Here is a 19,128-nt window from a genome sequence, read left to right as displayed (position 1 = left end):
ATAAGATTGAGCCTGGCCTGAGTATCACTAGGAAACCCCAGAGTCAGGCTGTAATGAGCATGTGAGTACACTGTGGAGGGAAAAAGAAAGTGAGATAAGGTGAGTTTCGCCGAACTTAAGTGACAGTCTGCAGTTTCTGTCTCATCCCCTATCTGATCCTGCTCTTATCTGGAATCTAACAACTGGGACTTTTACAGCTATTCACACACAAAACAGGAAGTGAAGACTCAACTGTCTGTCAATAATTTGTCGGAGCAAACTGTTTCACAAGTTTAGTAAGGCCATGGATCACTAATGTCAATGAATTTGTGTATTTTCAAGGTGTGACTGCTGAGTATATGCTTTGAGTTCCATGTATTGATTCTGTGCAATACCACTGCTGAGGGAAAACATTGTTGAAGGTCAGCCTGGAGCGTAGGATCGCTACCGTGATTACACACACAGTACATAAGTAATAACACTGCTTAGCTATGTAGTTTTGCACAGCGCATTTGTATGTTTAAAGTGTACATAACAATTGAGCATGTGCGGGTATACAGGGCAGTCTGACATGAGGAAGTCTCTCTTTAGCCACGCTAGCCATGAGGTAGAATCTACTGTACAGTTACTGTTGACAGACACCACAGACACATGGAGGCGGGAGCCATTCTACTGACCGCCTGCAGGGGGCACCACTTGGTCCAACAGCTTCATGCTGGTCCTCTTCCAGATCTTCTTGATGACCGCTCGCAACTCCTCATTGGCCTGTTCCAAGTTGCCTAGGAAACCAACACTTGGTGAATGATTTGGACCAATCAAGACAGCTACAGAGCAGGCCACTGTATAAGACTATTTTGAGTATATTCATTGGGTGTTTCCATTACAGCACCAGTGTGTCGACAGTGATTATGGTAATGTGGGCTCTAATGTTATTTTTTGGGAACTGTGTTTCCATATAGCTAAGGCTGACACTGAGGACTTGTGAACCTTGGCTTTAAGTCAGAGCAGGTCTACTGAGGACATGGGCCAGTGAGAAACTGGAGCCAGGCCGTGGCGGTGGAAACACAGAAATCTGAGCGTTTTGGGTAAAACACTGGGGTAAGTCCTTAGTGGAAATACGCCATCAGAGATACTGTGTGATGATTCTGTCCGATAGACTTCATAGTATGTCCTCATTCAGACATCACTGTGTTAGCTCTCAGTGCTCACCTTCAGTTTTGATCTTCAGAGCAGTCCTCACCAAGGCAAACAGAGTGGCATTGAACATGACCGTGCCATCACTGTTCAGGGGCATGTTCATTGCAACCAGTCTCTAAAAGGAGTTACGGTCATGCAACATATGAGTTAACCAGGGCAAGATTGAGCTCACAATATGAACACCTTATGTAATATGTGTGTAATGTGTGTTTGTGCTGTTTGGGTGTTCAGACACACCTTGCAGGCCACTCTGTGTGGACACAGCTTGCCGAAGCCTAGAGGAGGCTGGATGCGTCTCAGCAAGGTCACCACATCCAGATGCTTTATCCTGCCCCTGAAAGAGACACAGTGACACAGACACTGAAACCAACACACTACTGAAAGAGACACAGTGACACACACACTGAAACCAACACACTACTGAAAGCAACACCAAATACAGAAACAACACACAGTGAGAACCAATGTAAATTAATGACTGCAGGTGTGTGTGTGTGTGTGTGTGTGTGTGTGTGTGTGTGTGTGTGTGTGTGTGTGTGTGTGTGTGTGTGTGTGTGTGTGTGTGTGTGTGTGTGTGTGTGTGTGTGTGTATTTGTGTGTATTTGTGTGTATTTGTGTACTCTATGTCCAGATGGTCATGCAGACTCACTTGGCCTCAGGGTCGTATTCAGACCAGATCCTTTTAAACTCATCCAGGTGGTGAGGGCCCAGAATGGACCAATCACGCGTCAGATAGTCAAAGTTATCCATGATGACAGCAACAAACAAGTTGATGATCTAAAACAGAGACATTGTGTCAGTAAGGGATCACCTTTCTGTTTTCTCAATGACATTCCATTCAGCATTGAAAAAAGGCACAAGTTTAAGTTTGTTCTATTCTACTACTTTGATGGACCCTTTTTGTCTTCTTCTAATGCCTCTTAAGAGGAAAGTAATCCAAAAGTAACTAATCAGATTACATTACTGAGTTTGGGAAATCCAAAAGTTACATTACTGAGTACAATTTTGGACAGGTAACTAGTAACTGTAATGGATTACATTTAGAAAGTGACCTACCTAACCCTGTGTGGGTGTGTGTACATGCTGTGATTATGTATGTGTGTGTATACCAGGAAGGCGCAGAGCATGTAGAAGCTGATGAAGTAGATAATGGCGAATCCGCTGCCACAGGTTTTCTCCTCTCCAGGGTTGTAGTCTGACTCCGAGTCACACAGCTTCCCTGGCAGACATGCCAGCATGATCTCCTGCCACGCCTCACCTGTAGCACACCTGAGAAGCATCAACAACAGTAATATTAGGACTACAATGACCACAACTTTTCACCGTCCATAATAATAAATCAACTAGTCACACACACACACACACACGTGCACACACATACCTGAAGAGCATCAGGACAGCTTGAGGAAAGGTCTGGAAGTTGTTGTTTCGGTTAATCTGTGTGTGGTCTACCAAGGCAATCTTTCCAAACACCTGAAACACAGCACAGTGTGTTATTGAAGAAATAAATGCTATTGGTAAGATAATCATATTGTAACTTCAACATTTCCAAAATAAATGTCTGTCAGTTACCTGCATTCCAATAACAGCATAGATGAAGAATAACATGGCTATCAGAAGGGCAACATAGGGAAGAGCCTAGGAATGCCAGAGAGAGAAAGATAGTTTTAGTAGATTGACTCAGTAAGGGAAGGTGCACCTTCACCTGTATGTTACACTCTGACCTGTATGGCTCCACTGTTACCCCAGTAGGGTTGCAGAGGGAGGGTATTACTGGAAACCTTCAAAGTTTACCAGTAAACTGACAGAATTTTGGTAACATTCAAGTTTCTTTTGGAACTGATGTCTGTGCACAGGGGGATGGAATAAAACTTTGAGGGAGTTTCTCCCTTCTACACTCCTCTGTGGTATTGTGCTACACATCCAGTCAAAAACAAGTTTCATTTAAGAAGGAGTTTGTAAGAAGGAGCTCTAATTTGTGCAACAACAAAAAATAATCCATAGACTTACTGGACATATGTTCAAACTCGCACACTTTTGATAGACTTAAGCAGCTGCAAATTATCGAGATAAAGTGTCACCACCAAAAAAAACGTAAACAATAGGCCTTTGCAAATGGGCCTTTAGCAAATGTAACATAGGACATTCATAGCACTTTTCAGTTGTACTCAAAGCATGGCATTCTATGAGAACAGCATTTAACAACAGAGTAGGCTAATAAGTCCTTGCTCAGCTAAAACTATTTGGCTAATCTATATTTCTATATTTCCAAGTCCTATTCTTGAAGATCAGGGGGTATTAAATTAATTGAAATGACTGGAAATCTGACAGACTTTGGTTTTTAATGTAAAGATGTAGCCTTATCATATTACTATCTGTATTGAAGTAGAAAGAACTGGGTTACAAGAAGCCTACGGTTAGAGCGTAGGCCAGTAATAAAAAGGTCGCTGGTTCGAATCCCCAAGCCAACTAGGTGAAGAATCTGTCGATGTGCCCTTAAGCAAGGCACTTAACCCTAATTGCTCCTGTAAATCGCTCTGGATAAGAACGTCTGCTATATGACTAAAATGTTAAATGTAAATGTAACCCATAAAGTAAAATGCAACATCTATTATGGCCAGCTAAGGAAACTATAACATTGTTTTATCTTGTATTACATGTCGTTCAATTGGTAATATACATGTTTGTCTTCTTCTAATGTCTCGTAAGAGGAAAGTAATCTAAAAGTAACTGAAAGTAATGGGCGTCACAATAGGCCTAAGGATTTCATCACGGTATTTTTGTGCATTCAAATTGCCATTGATAAAATGCAATTGTGTTCGTTGTCTGTAGCTTATGCCTGAACCATACCATAACCCCACCGCCACCATGGGGCACTGTGTTGAGGAAACCACTCGCCCACATGATGCCATACAAGCGGTACAGCGTGCCAGTGGCCATTGAAGGTGAGCATTTGCCCACTGAAGTCGGTTATGACGCCAAACTGCAGTCAGGTCAAGACCCTGAGGAGGACGACGAGCACGCAGATGAGCTTCCCTGAGATGGTTTCTGTCAGTTTGTGCAGAAATGTTCTGGTTGTGCAAACCCACAGTTTCCCCAGCTGTCCGGGTGGCTGGTGTCAGACGATCCCACAAGTGCAGAAGCCAGATGTGGAAGTCCTAGGCTGGCGTGGTCACAAGTGTTCTGTAGTTGTGAGGCCGGTTGGACGTACTGACAAATTCTCTAAAACGACATTTGAGGTGGCTTATGTTAGAGAAATTAACATTCAATTCTCTGGCAAAAGCTCTGGTGGACATTCCTGCAGTCAGCATGCCAATTCCACACTCCCTCAAAACAAACTTGAGACATCTGTGGCATTGTGTTATGTGACAAAACTGCACATTTTAGAGTGGCCTTTTATTGTCCCCAGCACAAGGTGCACATGTGTAATGATCATGCTGTTTAATCAGCTTCTTGATTGTGTGACAATAATGCTAGTACGAACTCAACCCCAGGTGCAGAGAAACACAGCAAGCAGAGGTAAGGCTTGATTATCCTGGCAAAGGAGAAATGCTCACTAACAGGGATGTAAACAAATTACATTTGTGCACAACATTTGAGAGAAATAAGCTTTTTTGTGGGTTTGGAACATTTCTGGGATCTTTTATTTCAGCTCATGAATCAAAATATTATCCTAAATATAAACCATCAACTTAGTGAATACCATTGGTGTATAATATGAGGGTTTCAGCATGAAATAGCTTTTTCATATATATATATATATATAAAAACATTTACAACCAAAACATATTGACATAATAAAATACATTTAAGTGTGTAAATGTTGTATTTTTTTTCATAAAATATATATATATATATTTATTTTTTATTTAAAAAAAAGACAAAATGTACACACTTAAATGTATTTTATTATGTCAATATGTTTTGGTTGTAAATGTTTTGGCATCAAACTGGTGGCAGTTGTGAAAAATGTTAATAGTTGGCAGAGTTTATTGAAAATAATAAGGTTGATTAGATGCTTTTTTCATTAATTAGGCAATTTTCCCTTGAACCATATGGTCGATCTACTAGAAACGCATGGACAAAATGACACAGATCTAAAAAAATACTGTATGAATATGAATTACTTTTAAAATATATATATATATATATATATATATTTATACTTGAATAACTTTTAAAATATATATATATATTTTAAAAATGATTCAAGTATAAATTACCAAAGTTATCATAAATGACCTGTTAATAACCAAAATTACCAAAGATTCTGGTAACTTTGGTAAATTACCGGTAGCTTGGCAACCCTATACCTGAGCATTTCTTCTCTCACCTGGAAGGACTTAATGAAGGTCCACAGGAGCGTTCGGATGCCCTCCCCTCTGCTGAGCAGCTTGACCAATCGCATGACTCGAAACAAACGGAAGAATGTGATGGAGATGCGAGCACTGTCCTCAGTGTTCTGAGAGAGAGAGGGAGAGAGATTGAGAGAGAGAGAGAGAGAGAGAGAGAGAGAGAGAGAGAGAGAGAGAGAGAGAGGTGGAACACCCACAGTGCTACTTTAACACACAGCTAGGAGCAGGCCAGAGATCAACACGCAGTGTGTGCATGTGTACGTACGTGCACGTGTGTGTTCAACCACCTCTGTGCATGTGTGTACACATTCAGGTAGAGGAACATGCAATAGTCCTTAACTTGTGTGAATGCGATGCAGACACGTCCCACACACATACAGTAGCTACACAAGACAAGTGTCCCCACTCCTAGGAGTCATACAGAGGCACTCCACTCCCATCTCCAGAATGTCCAGACACAAGCAAACCTGGATCCACAACATCCACAGTATGATCCAGGTCAAACATGAACAAAACAACACAGAAAAGACTGATAATGAGATGATGCTCAACACGCACAAGATCCCAAACCAGAACTGATCTTGTCCTTGGAACCAGCCCACAAAACAGGCAAGACAAAACCTCAACAAAGTATACGGTTTCAGAACAGGATATTTCATGCGAACAAACGTAACGACTGACAACGTAAACAGCTCTGTGCTGAGATGACGATGACGATGAGGAAGAGTGGTGTACTGGAAGGGGCTTCTTACCCCTGGGTCCACAATCACCTTCACCACTGGGATGGCCTTGAAACCAAAGGTGTGGGTTAACCACTAACAACTTCAATTCTTCGTCCCTCATATCATTGAAGTCAGCAATTAGTCATTGACATAGTTATTGACATAATTTCTTATCTTACAACTAGTTCAGAATGTCATTACATTTCTTTATTGTTGATTCAATCAACCGTCCATGGCATTATTGAAGCGTCTTCAACAAAAGGAATCAGAGAACAACCATAACATGTTACATGAGCAACCGTATTGACACTGAAGAGACGCCATCATCTGCCTTTTATGCAAAGCCCGACCACAGTAGCTTAGTACTGATTACCACACACTGTAGTACATTCAGTACATCAAACATGACGTACAATTCTACACGTGAAGATAGAAAACACCAATATAATGCAGTACAACTTTGATCAGCACCAGAAAATAAGGAGATCCCAGAAAGACAAACTTGGTTAAATTGATATCAAATAACTATGTATATTGTTACATGTAGTAAACTTGAAATATACCATGTTGTGAGACAATATCTGCATGTGTATGTGTGGAAGTCCATATGTCTGTTTAGATTTGTAATTCCAAAAAAGGCAAAAAACAGAGGCACACAAACTTCATGATGGCACAAAGTCACAGAACAGCACCAAGCATGGGATCACTAATCTGGACAACATATTGGAGGAAGGCCTTGCAATAACCCTGGGAGTGTTTTGAAACTGTCCTATCATTACAAAATCGTACAAATCTGGTAAAGACCTGACTCAGTTGTCATCATATTTATATAGATGTCACATGCCATTTGATCTCCAAGGCTCACCGGGTTGCATTCAAGATTACAACATTACTCCAACACGGTGGACGCTACTTAACAGCTAGATAGCTCCTTGGAAAGCTATTGCTCTAGCTAGCATGGTTAATGAACATGTTTGGGACATGAAAACATGTTGGGATCTTGAATGTAACCCTGATGTTATTGCAATGCATTCCCTCTGATAGTGCTAGAGAACAAGGAGCATGAAGATGGCTACTTACATTTATCTCTGTGATTGCAATGTCAACGACGCTACCAACAACAATTAAGGCATCAAATGTGTTCCATGCATCGGCGAAATAGTGCTGTAAGCGCCAGCCCAAGGACACAAAGAGACGGGAGAGAACAGAGGCAGAAAAAGAGAAAGAGAAGGATAGAGAGAGATGTGAAAACACAGACAAAACATGAAAATATACAGCAGGAAATAGAAAAAAGAGTGTGTGGCACTGTGTCTGGGAGAATACAAAATGTATGCATGCCTCTAAGTAGCCCAACTTTACATATGAAACAGTGAATAAAGTTCTGACTATGATCTGTTATGAACCCTCTACAACCCTCTACTGTATAAGGTGTTATAAGTCTCTCACTGATACAGTGCCTTCACAGTGCTGAGTAACTGGCCACCATAGACCTAGACCCAATACCAGTCCAGCATAGGTAATACATCATACCTATGGTGGCCAGCCCTGACAGAGGTCCCACAGTAGGACAAGGAGCCAACAGACTGGCTTTAGGACCAGAGAGGGGTTTGAGTGAGTCTAGAAAAAGGTGAGGGAAGGAAATAAGGAAGGAAGGGAGGGAGGAAGAGAGGAGGCAGGGATGAGGGCAGGTCTACTATAATACTCTACCTGAGTGAGAATGATGTCTACTACGCTGCCGATCACCACCAGGGCATCGAAGACGTTCCAGGCATCCCCAAAATACCCCTACAGGCCAGGGTACGGAGCCCAGCATGGGTGTGTGGGTGTGTGGGTGGGTGGGTGGGTGGGTGGGGTGGGGGGGTCAGTGGAGAGTAAGAAGTAGGGAGGGAAAGGGTGAGGAGGGAGTGTTAAGGTAATATTGCAGGGGAAGATACTTGGGAGTGGGGTGAGGGGGTGAGATAACTGGTCTATGGTGCGAGTTGAGAGGCAGGCAGACAGACTGACTCACCCTGGGTTTGAAGGCGATGAGTTTAAAGATCATCTCCACAGTGAAGACGCCAGTGAAGACCATGTTGAGGATGTCCATGGCATAGTTGAACAGGTGAGACTGGCCATAGTGCTGAGGAAATGGAGAGAGTGGGAGAGAGAAGAGGGAGAGAGAGGGTCGGAGAAAGAGAAAGGGGGAAGATAAGGGGCATAAGAAGAACAGAAAGAAGGATGAGGAGATAGACAGAAAAATAAATATACAGTTTACAAAATGCAGAACAGAGAGACAGAGAGGCATAGCGGGACAAAGAGATAGACTCAGATATAGAGACACAGAGAGAGACAGAGATAGACCCGGATACAGAGAGAGACGGAGATAGACCTGGATATAGAGACACAGAGAGAGACAGAGATAGACCCGGATATAGAGACATAGAGAGAGACAGAGATAGACCCGGATATAGAGACATAGAGAGAGACAGAGATAGACCCGGATATAGAGACATAGAGAGAGACAGAGATAGACCCGGATATAGAGACATAGAGAGAGACGGAGATAGACCCGGGTATAGAGACACAGAGAGAGACAGAGATAGACCCGGATATAGAGACACAGAGAGAGACAGAGATAGACCCGGATATAGAGACATAGAGAGAGACAGAGATAGACACAGATATAGAGACACAGAGAGAGACCCGGATATAGAGACATAGAGAGAGACAGAGATAGACCCAGATATAGAGACATAGAGAGAGACAGAGATAGACCCAGATATAGAGACACAGAGAGAGACAGAGATAGACCCAGATATAGAGACATAGAGAGAGACAGAGATAGACCCAGATATAGAGACATAGAGAGAGACAGAGATAGACCCGGATATAGAGACATAGAGAGAGACAGAGATAGACCCAGATATAGAGACATAGAGAGAGACAGAGATAGACCCAGATATAGAGACATAGAGAGAGACAGAGATAGGACTATACATGTATGGCAGGAAAGGGACTCACCTGGATGGCCAGACACAGTGTGTTGAGGATGATGAGGACGAACATGACGTACTCAAAGCCTGTGGAGTTGACCACATACCAGAACTTATACTGGTAGGGGTTCTTAGGGATGTACCTTCTCAGTGGACGAGCCTTCAGAGCATACTCCACACACTGACGCTAGAGAGGGGAGATAAAACACACAGTAATACACAGAAATACACACACATACACTGCTGTGCAAAAGTTTTATGCAGGTGTGACAAAATGCTGTAAAGTAAGAATGTTCATAGATTATATTGATCAATTAACTAAATGCAAAGTGAGTGAACTGAAGAAAAATCTACATCAAATCAATATTTGGTGTGACCACCCTTTGCCTTCAAAACAGCATCAATTCTTCTAGGTACACTTGTACACAGTATTTGAAGGAACTCAGCAGGTAGGATGGCCCAAACATCTTGGAGAACTAACCACAGTTCTTCTGTGGATTTAGGCAGCCTCAGGTGCTTCTCTCTCTTCATGTAATCCCAGACAGACTCGATGATGTTGAGGTCAGGGCTCTGTGGGGGCCAAACCATCACTTCCAGGACTCCTTGTTCTTGTTTACGCTGAAGATAGTTCTTAATGACTTTCGCTGTATGTTTGGGGTCGTTGGCATGCTGCAGAATAAATTTGGGGCCAATCAGATGCCTCTCTGATGGTATTGCATGATGGATAAGTATCTGCCTGTACTTCTCAGCATTGAGGATACCATTAATTCCGTCCAAATCAAACTCCATTTGCAGAAATGTAGCCCCTAACTTGCAAGGAACCTCCACAATACTCCACTGTTGCCTGCAGACACTCATTTGTGTACCGCTCTCCAGCCCTTCGGCGAACAAACTGCCTTCTGCTACAGACATATTTCAGTCCAGAGCACCTGCTGCCATTTTTCTGCACCCCAGTTCCTGTGTTTTCGTGCATAGTTGAGTCGCTTGGCCTTGTTCCCACATCAGAGTTAATGATTGTGTTTTAACCTTCATATTGAATTGATGATCATTAGCACCTGTGTGGTATAATTGTTTAATCATACACCTGACTATATGCCTGCAAAATCCCTGACTTTGTACAAGTGCACCTAGAAGATTTGATACTGTTTTGAAGGCAAAGGGTGGTCACACCAAATATGGATTTGACTTAGATTTAGCTTCAGTTCACTCACTTTGCATTTAGTTAATTGATAAATATAATCTATTAACATGTCTATTTTTGAAAGCATTCTTACTTAAAGCATTTTTTCACACCTGCCTAAAACTTTTGCACAGCACTGTACATATTTATGTTCACACACACACACAACACACATACACACATACACACACACACACACACACACTAACTAGGTTGTTACCTGGTTCTTGTCCAGCTCACAGTTCTTGTACTCTTTCTCTCCCTGCTCCTGGAAAGTGACGATGACGAAACCGACAAAGATGTTCATCATGAAGAAGGCGATGATGATGATGTAGATGATGAAGAAGATGGAGATCTCCACGCGGTAGTTGTAGATGGGACCCATATTCTCTCTGTTGGAGTCGATGGCCTTGTAGAGCAGACTGAGCCACAGAAACAAACGCACACTAATCAGTGAGATGGTTCGTCTGTCTGGATATGCATATGTGGGAGTGTGCATATTCACGTGTGCATTTGCTGTGTGTGTGAGTGCACGTGCATGAGTGTGTGTGTGTGTGTGTGTGTGTGTGTGTGTGTGTGTGTGTGTGTGTGTGTGTGTGCATATGTGAGAGGCTCTTACGCAGGCCAGCCTTCAAATGTAGAGACGGTGAACAGAGCCATCATGGCCATGAGGACGTTGTCAAAGTTGAAGTCACTGTTGTACCAGATCCTCTCCCTAACTGCAGGCAAGGCTGTGTCTCCATCCTTATACAGGATGTATGTGCCTCTACGAGAGAGAGAGAGGAGTTATACATCTAAATCCATGTATCTACATAATCATCTGTATATCCAAACAGACACATATCTGGGTCTCAGCACTCCAGTCCTTATGTTTGAACAAAGAGCGATCAAACTCACTTGCATTCCTCTGGGCTGGACTTGGCCTCGTCTGTGCAGCGATAGAACTTGCCCTGAGAGAACAGAACGTTTAACAGCTGCCCTTCTGTCACACATATTACACACACATAACCACACACATAACTACTGCATCATGCATAGACTACAGACAATACTTTATGAGTGTTAACACTGTAGTGGCGGTAGACACCTTGAATAGCTGCACTCCTATGCAGGCGAACATGAACTGTAACAGCGTGGTGACGATCATGATGTTGCCAATGGTCCTGATGGCCACAAATACACACTGGACCACATGCTGCAGGGTCAAGGGTCAAAAACAGAGGAGACAAGAGAGAAAAGGTCAGGGATGAATGACCTTATTGGACCCTGTACCCTTAACCTGATGATTTACAAACAGGCGACTTCAGTAGTCAGTTATCTTGAGGGTGTGTGGTTAAACAGTTGTTACACTGTGGCCCACTGGCCCCCCGTCTCACCTTGAGGCCCTTGGCTCTGTTGATGGCCCTCAGGGGCCGCAACACCCTCAACACACGCAAGATCTTGACCACAGAGATGGCAGATGACCTGAACACCAAACACAGACAGTTATGGCCACATCGCTGTCTGATTGAAAGATTGATCAATCCATCAAGCAAGAAATAAATCAATCAACCAATTGATTCATTTTTACGTACTGAATGCCAAAGGACACCAGAGAGACTCCAACCACCAGTAGGTCCAGCAGGTTGAAGTAGTTCCTGCAGAAGGCTCCTTTATGGAGGAAAGCCCCAAAAGCTGTCATCTGGAGAGCACAGGGAGACCGGCATCAGATATACTGACATATACACTAGGCCATCTCATACCAGACACACAACAGGTTCAGCTACAACTGTAGATGAGCTAGACATGTAGGATCTTCATTTGAGCCAGTTTGCTACAGCAGGATAATAATAACAGGAAATATGAATTATTATGGATTATAATTATTATGGATTATAATTAATGTACATTTTTGTGTGGTTTGATTCATTTTAAACCTCAAATACACTACAAGTTTTAAATGTCCTGCATTGCAGGAAGGTTCTCCTGCAACAGGATGATCAAGCTAAGATTCTACATCTGTTGACACAAGCTCTTTCTCAGAGCGGGCAGACAAACACACCTACACACACTGATACAGATCTAGTTCCTTCTAATCTTACTCAAACTCCTACACATTCTGCTCAATAAGACATGAAGTGTATTTCAATAGAACAAATACTGTTTTTTACAGCAACCAACAAACACAAAAAATAAAACATTATTTCAGAGATATGCTATTAATTTCCTGTAAAGATTAGAACAAGGCTCAACCCATTTTCCTTGAATCTACAGGTAATCTATTGGTTCTGTCAAGCCCAGGCTTAAAACACAAAACATGGGATTTGCATCAGTGGAGAGGTACAAAAGTGTATGAAAGCCTCCCAAACCAGAGAGAAGGGGAGGTTGCATTCAAAAGAGTAGAGTCTAATTGCTTCAGAGTCATTCATGTGTGTCATGGTTTCATGCATACTCTGTGGAAGTACTCAAAACAATCATACCAAAACAAGCGTATGACCGATTGAAATTGATGCAGATGTGAGCCCTCACATGAAGCAAAGAGAACACACAGGTGGGGGCTGAACAGCAGAAGAGAATTGGGTCTGGGAAGCATGTCAAGGATCTCCTAACCTGGTTGCCAGGTCTGTTTGTGCTTTAGCATAAGCCAAACTGACAATGACAAAGGAGTTGTTGGCTAAAGTACAAACAGACCAGGGTAAGGTTCACAAAGAGGTGACCTACTATGAACCCTCATCTTTACAGGGTGCAGTTAAAACTAGACACAATAACAAGGCAGTGATTCATGCTACTGGAGTGATCCATGCTACACTCAAAAACGTACAAATATACATATTGCCCCCTCTTTTGGCTCCAAATTGGTTTGTGGTTAAAAGAGGTTCCGTGATGGTTGCTGACAGACAAGCAGAAAAAAACAGGCGCCATTTAAAAACAGGCGACATACAGTAGACGGGGGAGTGCAGCAAGACGATGGTTGTCATAGAAACCTGGTTACCTTCAACAGGATCTCAAAGGTAAATATACTAGTGAAGACATAATCTGCATAGCCTAGGATCTGGAAAGCAACGAGAAGGTCTGAGCGTTACTACACAAGCACTAGAGCACAGCACACACACACAGGGGGAGAGCATTTACCTTCAATAGGATCTCAACAGTAAAGATTGCCGTGAAAGCATAGTCAAAATAACCAAGTATCTGCAAAAAGCAATGTGAAAGTTTAACAGGAGTTCAAGGCATCAACACATGACATGATATCAACAACTTCAGAACGCATCAACAGTCCTAAATTGATTACTACTGCTATTAAGTATAGGTTTGAGGTTTTTAGTTCTTTTTAACACAGATATTTCATACCACTATTAGACATTATCGTGACAGTGTCATTACTGTAAAATTACAGTCAAATTACTTTCATAGAAGTAAAGATTATCTTGATGCTATCAAATGTTATTTTTATGTAAGAGAAACGTCTGCTGCAGTAAACATACGATGTTGCGTGCGGAGAAGTTGCGTATGGGGTCCTCAGCAGCCAGAGACACAGAGCTCAGCATGATGAACACCAGGATGAGGTTGGTGAAGATGTGGTGATTGATCAGCTTGTGGCAGGCCACCCGGACCCTGAGAAAAAAAGCCATGAAATCACACATTATTTTTGAGTGCGTGGGTGTGCGTGCATTATAACATATATTTAGTACTGAGACCTTCAGTGCCTTGCAAAAGTATTCACCCCCCTTGGCGTTTCTCCTATTTTGTTGCACTACAACCTGTAATTTAAATGGATTTTTATTTGGATTTCATGTAATGGACATACACAAAATAGTCCAAATTGGTGAAGTGAAATGAAAAAAATAACTTGTTTAAAAAAATGTAAAGAATTGAAGAACTGAAAAGTGGTGGGTGTATATGTATTCACCCCTTTACTATGAAGCCCCTAAATAAGATCTGGTGCAACCAATCACCTTCAGAAGTCACATAATTATTTAAATAAAGTCCACCTGTGTGCATTCTAAGAGTGACATGATCTGTCACATGATCTCAGTATACAGTTGAAGTCGGAAGTTTACATACACCTTAGCCAAATACATTTCAACTCAGTTTTTCACAATTCCTGACATTTAATCCTAGTAAAAATTCCAAGTCTTAGGTCAGTTAGGATCACTTTATTTTAAGAATGTGAAATGTCAGAATAATAGTAGAGAGATTGATTTATTTCAGCTTGTATTTATTTCATCACATTCCCAGTGGGTCAGAAGTTTACATACACTCAATTAGTATTTGGTAGCATTGACTTTAAATTGTTTAACTTGGGTCAAACGTTTCGGGTAGCCTTCCACAAGCTTCCCACAAAAAGTTGGGTGAATTGTGGCCCATTCCTCCTGACAGAGCTGGTGTAACTGAGTCAGGTTTGTAGGCCTCCTTGCTCGCACACGCTTTTTCAGTTCTACCCACAAATGTTCTATGGGATTGAGATCAGGGCTTTGTGATGACCACTTCAATACCTTGACTTTGTTTTCCTTAAGCCATTTTGCCACAACTTTGGAGGTATGCTTGGGGTCATTGTCCATTTGGAAGACCCATTTGCGACCAAGCTTTAACTTCCTGACTGATGTCTTGAGATGTTGCTTCAATATATCCACATAATTTTCCTTCTCATGATGCCATCTATTTTGTGAAGTGCACCAGTCCCTCCCGCAGCAAAGCACCCCCACAACATGATGCTGCCACCCCCGTGCTTCATGGTTGGGATGGTGTTCTTTGGCTTGCAAGCCTCCCCCTTTTTCCTCCAAACATATTGATGGTCATTATGGCCAAACAGTTATATTTTTGTTTCATCAGACCAGAGGACATTTCTCCAAAAAAGTACAATCTTTGCCCCCATGTGCAGTTCCAAAGCGTAGTCTGCCTTTTAATGGCGATTTTGGAGCAGCGGCTTCTTCCTTGCTGAGCGGCCTTTCAGGTTATGTCGAGATAGGACTCATTTTACTGTGGATATAGATACTTTTGTACCTGTTTCCTCCAGCATCTTCACAAGGTCCTTTGCTGTTGTTCTGGGATTGATTCGCACTTTTCGCACCAAAGTACATTCATCTCTAGGAGACAGAACGTATCTCCTTCCTGAGCGGTATGACGGCTGCGTGGTCCCATGGTGTTTATACTTGTGTACTATTGTTTGTACAGATGAACGTGGTACCTTCAGGCATTTGGGAATTGCTCCCAAGGATGAACCAGACTTGTGGAGGTCTTACTTTTTATTCTGAGGTCTTGGCTGATTTCTTTAGATTTTCCCATGATGTCAAGCAAAGAGGCACTGAGTTTGAAGTTAGGCCTTGAAATACATCAACAGGTACACCTCAAATTTACTCAAATTATGTCAATTAGCCTATCAGAAGCTTCTAAAGCCATGACATAATTTTCTGGAATTTTCCCAGCTGTTTGAAGGCACAGTCAACTTAGTGAATGTAAACTTCTGACCCACTGGAATTGTGATACAGTGAATTATAAGTGAAATAATCTGTCTGTAAACAATTGTTAGAAAAATTACTTGTGTCATGAACAAAGTAGATGTCCTTACCGACTTGCCAAAACTATAGTTTGTTAAGAAGAAATTTGGGGAGTGGTTGAAAAACGAGTTTTAATGACTCCAACCTAAGTGTATGTAAACTTCCAACTTCAACTGTATATACACCTGTTCTGAAAGGCCCCAGAGTCTGCAACACCACTAAGCAAGGGGCAACACCAAGCAAGCGGCACCATGAAGACCAAGGAGCTCTCCAAACAGGTCAGGGACAAAGATGTGGAGAAGTACAGATCAGGGTTAGGTTATAAAAAATATATGAAAATTTGAACATCCCACGGAGCACCATTACATCTATTATTAAAAAATTGAAAGAATAGGGCACCACAACAAACCTGCCAAGAAAGAACCGCCCACCAAAACTCACGGACCAGGCAAGGAGGGCATTAATCAGAGAGGCAACAAAGTGACCAAAGATAACCCTGAAGGAGCTGCAAAGCTCCACAGGACCACTTTAAGCCATACACTCCACAGAGCTGGGCTTTACGGAAGAGTGGCCAGAAAAAAAGCCATTGCTTAAAGAAACAAATAAGCAAGCACGTCTGGTATTTGCCAAAAGACTCCCCAAACATATGGAAGAAGGTACCCTGGTAAGATGAGACTAAAATTGAGCTTTTTGGCCATCAAGGAAAACGCTATGTCTGGCGCAATCCCAACACCTCTCATCACCCCGAGAAAACCATCCCCACAGTGAAGCATGGTGGTGGCAGCATCATGCTGTGGGGATGTTTTCATCAGCAGGGACTGGGAAACTAGTCAGAATTGAAGGAATGATGGATGCCGCTAAATACAGGGAAATTCTTGAGGGAAACCTGTTTCAGTCTTCTAGAGATTTGAGACTGGGAGGAAGGTTCACCTTCCAGCAGGACAATGACCCTAAGCATACTGCCAAAGCAACACTCGAGTGGTTTAAGGGGAAACATTTAAATGTATTGGAATGGCCTAGTCAAAGCCAAGACCTCAATCCAATTGAGAATCTGTGGTATGACTTAAAGATTGCTGTACACCAGCGAACCCATCCAACTTGAAGGAGCTGGAGCAGTTTTGCCTTGAAGAATGGGCAAAAGTCCCAGTGGCTAGATGTGCCAAGTTTATAGAGAGACTTGCAGCTGTAATTGCTGCAAAAGATGGCTCTACAAAGTATTGACTTTGGGGGGGTGAATAGTTATGCACGCTCAAGTTTTCAGTTTTTTTGTCGCATTTCTTGTTTGTTTCACCATAAAAAATATTTTGCATCTTCAAAGTGGTAGGCATGTTGTGTAAATCAAATGATACAAACCCCCCAAAAATCGGTTGTAAGGCAACAAAATAGGAAAAACGCCAAGGGGGGTGAATACTTTCGCAAGCCAGTATACTTACGGGTTAGTGTTGCTGAAGATGAAGAAAGCACTGCCCTCAGGGATGGGCGGAGTCTTCTCCTTGATGCTGAGGTCTGACAGCCTTTGAGGGCGTGGCCCAACCGGAACCTCTGGCAGATTATCATCATCATTGTCATCATCACCAACTGGGGAAAACCAGGATCAGAGATAAGGCAGTGTCAGGCCATGGAAGCTATGGCAACAAAGTTAGGACACTGATCTCAGAACAGATTAGGTTACCTGGAGTGTCTGGAGTGGGATACGGCTCCTTCTCCTCTTCCTCCTCCAGTGGAACCTATATTCATCAAGACACAAATGACATATCAGCAGTGTATCAGTACTGTTATAAATGCCATATGGTTTTAACTCACTGTATTATTCTAAGTGGGCCACCATTCCAAAATCTTTTGTCTAATGGCGCCTCTGTGTGGTTATGGATTGCTCTTCTCTGACTTTCTAAAACCCCAATCTAAAAGCTACTCTGATTACCTTGAGATCCCCATCCTGGCCCTCAGGTTTCAGTTCCTCCATCTTATCAGTGTCATCTCTGGAAATAAAAGAGCCCAAACACAAGACAGCATCCCGACAGGTCAGGAGGAACAACAGAAAAACACAGACCATCCTCTATTTCAGTAAGGCAGTGCTGACATTACCTGGCACTCTTCTTCCTCTCCTTCTCCTCCTCTTCCTCCTTCTGGGCTGTGTTCAGGCTCTCTGCATCTGCCAGGTTGTCAACGGCGATGGCCAAGAAGACGTTCAGCAGGATGTCTGATTACAAACTGGACTTAAGGGCAACGGAGATACAACATCGACCTAGCGTTGGAGTGTAATGCACTGTTCTTCACTCCTGGTCCTGTGGGCTAGCAATGTGTACCGGCTATTGTTCCAGCTCAGAACTAACATATTTGATTCAACAAACAAAGAAACTACTCATCAAAAGCTACTCATGACTAGCTGAGTCAAATGTGTTAGTGCTGGGGTGGAACAAAAGCCTGCACATATTGCGTCTCTCTTGAACCAGTGGATAATACTGATCTAAATGCTATATGACTAGGGGCAGCTGAAGCCATGTGTTCTACATGTTTTAAAAACAGGATACAGTTTCCACAGACAAAGAGGATTATGAAGTAGATGCAGACGACCATGCCTGAGGAGAAGGGTCCACCGTACGCCATGATGCCGTCATACATCACAGCATTCCAATCCTCGCCTGTCAGGATCTGAGTCACACAACACAGTGTAACACAACGTCATCCCAACGTTAGTACAACGCCTTCACGACATTATTACAATATTATTATTACATTATTACAAGTCATCACAATGTTATTACAACATCATACCACAATGTTATTACAATGTCATATCACAACATTATTACAACGCCATTATAACGTCATCACATTTTCATGATGTCAATAATCATTGTGAGAGAAACCAGGAACAGGTAGAGTCGTCCTACCTGAAACACTGTGAGTAGTGCCTGGGGGAAGTTGTCGAAGGTGCTCCTCTTAGTTATCGTCTCGTCGAAGTTGAACTTGCCTCCGAAGAGCTGCATGCCCAACAGAGAGAAGATGATGATGAAGAGGAAGAGCAGGAGCAGGAGGGAGGCGATGGACTTCATGGAGTTGAGCAGCGATGCCACCAGGTTACTGAGAGATGCCCAGTGGCTACAGGGCAGAGAGAGAAAGAGAAGGTCAAGATGAATGCACAAACAACCCATACGCAAGCATGCAAGCACACATACCGAGAGACTGATAAACATTCTTCCAACAGTATATGATACATCAAAACCAGTGAGCAAAGAAAGAGAT

General features: G+C 42.6%; 1 protein-coding gene across 1 annotated transcript in view; it reads right to left on the bottom strand.

The window, feature by feature from the left end:
• LOC106566685 (voltage-dependent L-type calcium channel subunit alpha-1D) overlaps positions 1–19,128 on the bottom strand; it is a 91,007-nt gene that overhangs the window by 15,156 nt on the left and 56,723 nt on the right. Inside the window, exons 14-38 of the mRNA XM_082959939.1 lie at positions 18,777–18,984; positions 18,414–18,534; positions 17,968–18,082; positions 17,804–17,861; positions 17,555–17,609; positions 17,316–17,460; positions 13,870–13,999; positions 13,517–13,576; positions 11,980–12,086; positions 11,782–11,869; positions 11,493–11,600; positions 11,303–11,355; positions 11,025–11,171; positions 10,626–10,827; positions 9,254–9,412; positions 8,262–8,372; positions 7,334–7,417; positions 5,510–5,638; positions 2,749–2,814; positions 2,558–2,649; positions 2,286–2,445; positions 1,826–1,953; positions 1,414–1,510; positions 1,189–1,291; positions 657–758 (exon numbers count right to left, since the gene is read on the bottom strand). Coding sequence (XP_082816065.1) covers positions 657–758; positions 1,189–1,291; positions 1,414–1,510; positions 1,826–1,953; positions 2,286–2,445; positions 2,558–2,649; positions 2,749–2,814; positions 5,510–5,638; positions 7,334–7,417; positions 8,262–8,372; positions 9,254–9,412; positions 10,626–10,827; positions 11,025–11,171; positions 11,303–11,355; positions 11,493–11,600; positions 11,782–11,869; positions 11,980–12,086; positions 13,517–13,576; positions 13,870–13,999; positions 17,316–17,460; positions 17,555–17,609; positions 17,804–17,861; positions 17,968–18,082; positions 18,414–18,534; positions 18,777–18,984 — 2,828 coding nt within the window. The remainder of the gene's footprint in view (positions 1–656; positions 759–1,188; positions 1,292–1,413; positions 1,511–1,825; positions 1,954–2,285; positions 2,446–2,557; positions 2,650–2,748; positions 2,815–5,509; positions 5,639–7,333; positions 7,418–8,261; positions 8,373–9,253; positions 9,413–10,625; positions 10,828–11,024; positions 11,172–11,302; positions 11,356–11,492; positions 11,601–11,781; positions 11,870–11,979; positions 12,087–13,516; positions 13,577–13,869; positions 14,000–17,315; positions 17,461–17,554; positions 17,610–17,803; positions 17,862–17,967; positions 18,083–18,413; positions 18,535–18,776; positions 18,985–19,128) is intronic.

This window comes from Salmo salar, chromosome 13, assembly GCF_965601325.2.
Source record: "Salmo salar chromosome 13, fSalSal1, whole genome shotgun sequence".
NCBI lineage: Eukaryota > Metazoa > Chordata > Actinopteri > Salmoniformes > Salmonidae > Salmo > Salmo salar.
This window is presented reverse-complemented; position numbering and strand designations above follow the sequence as displayed.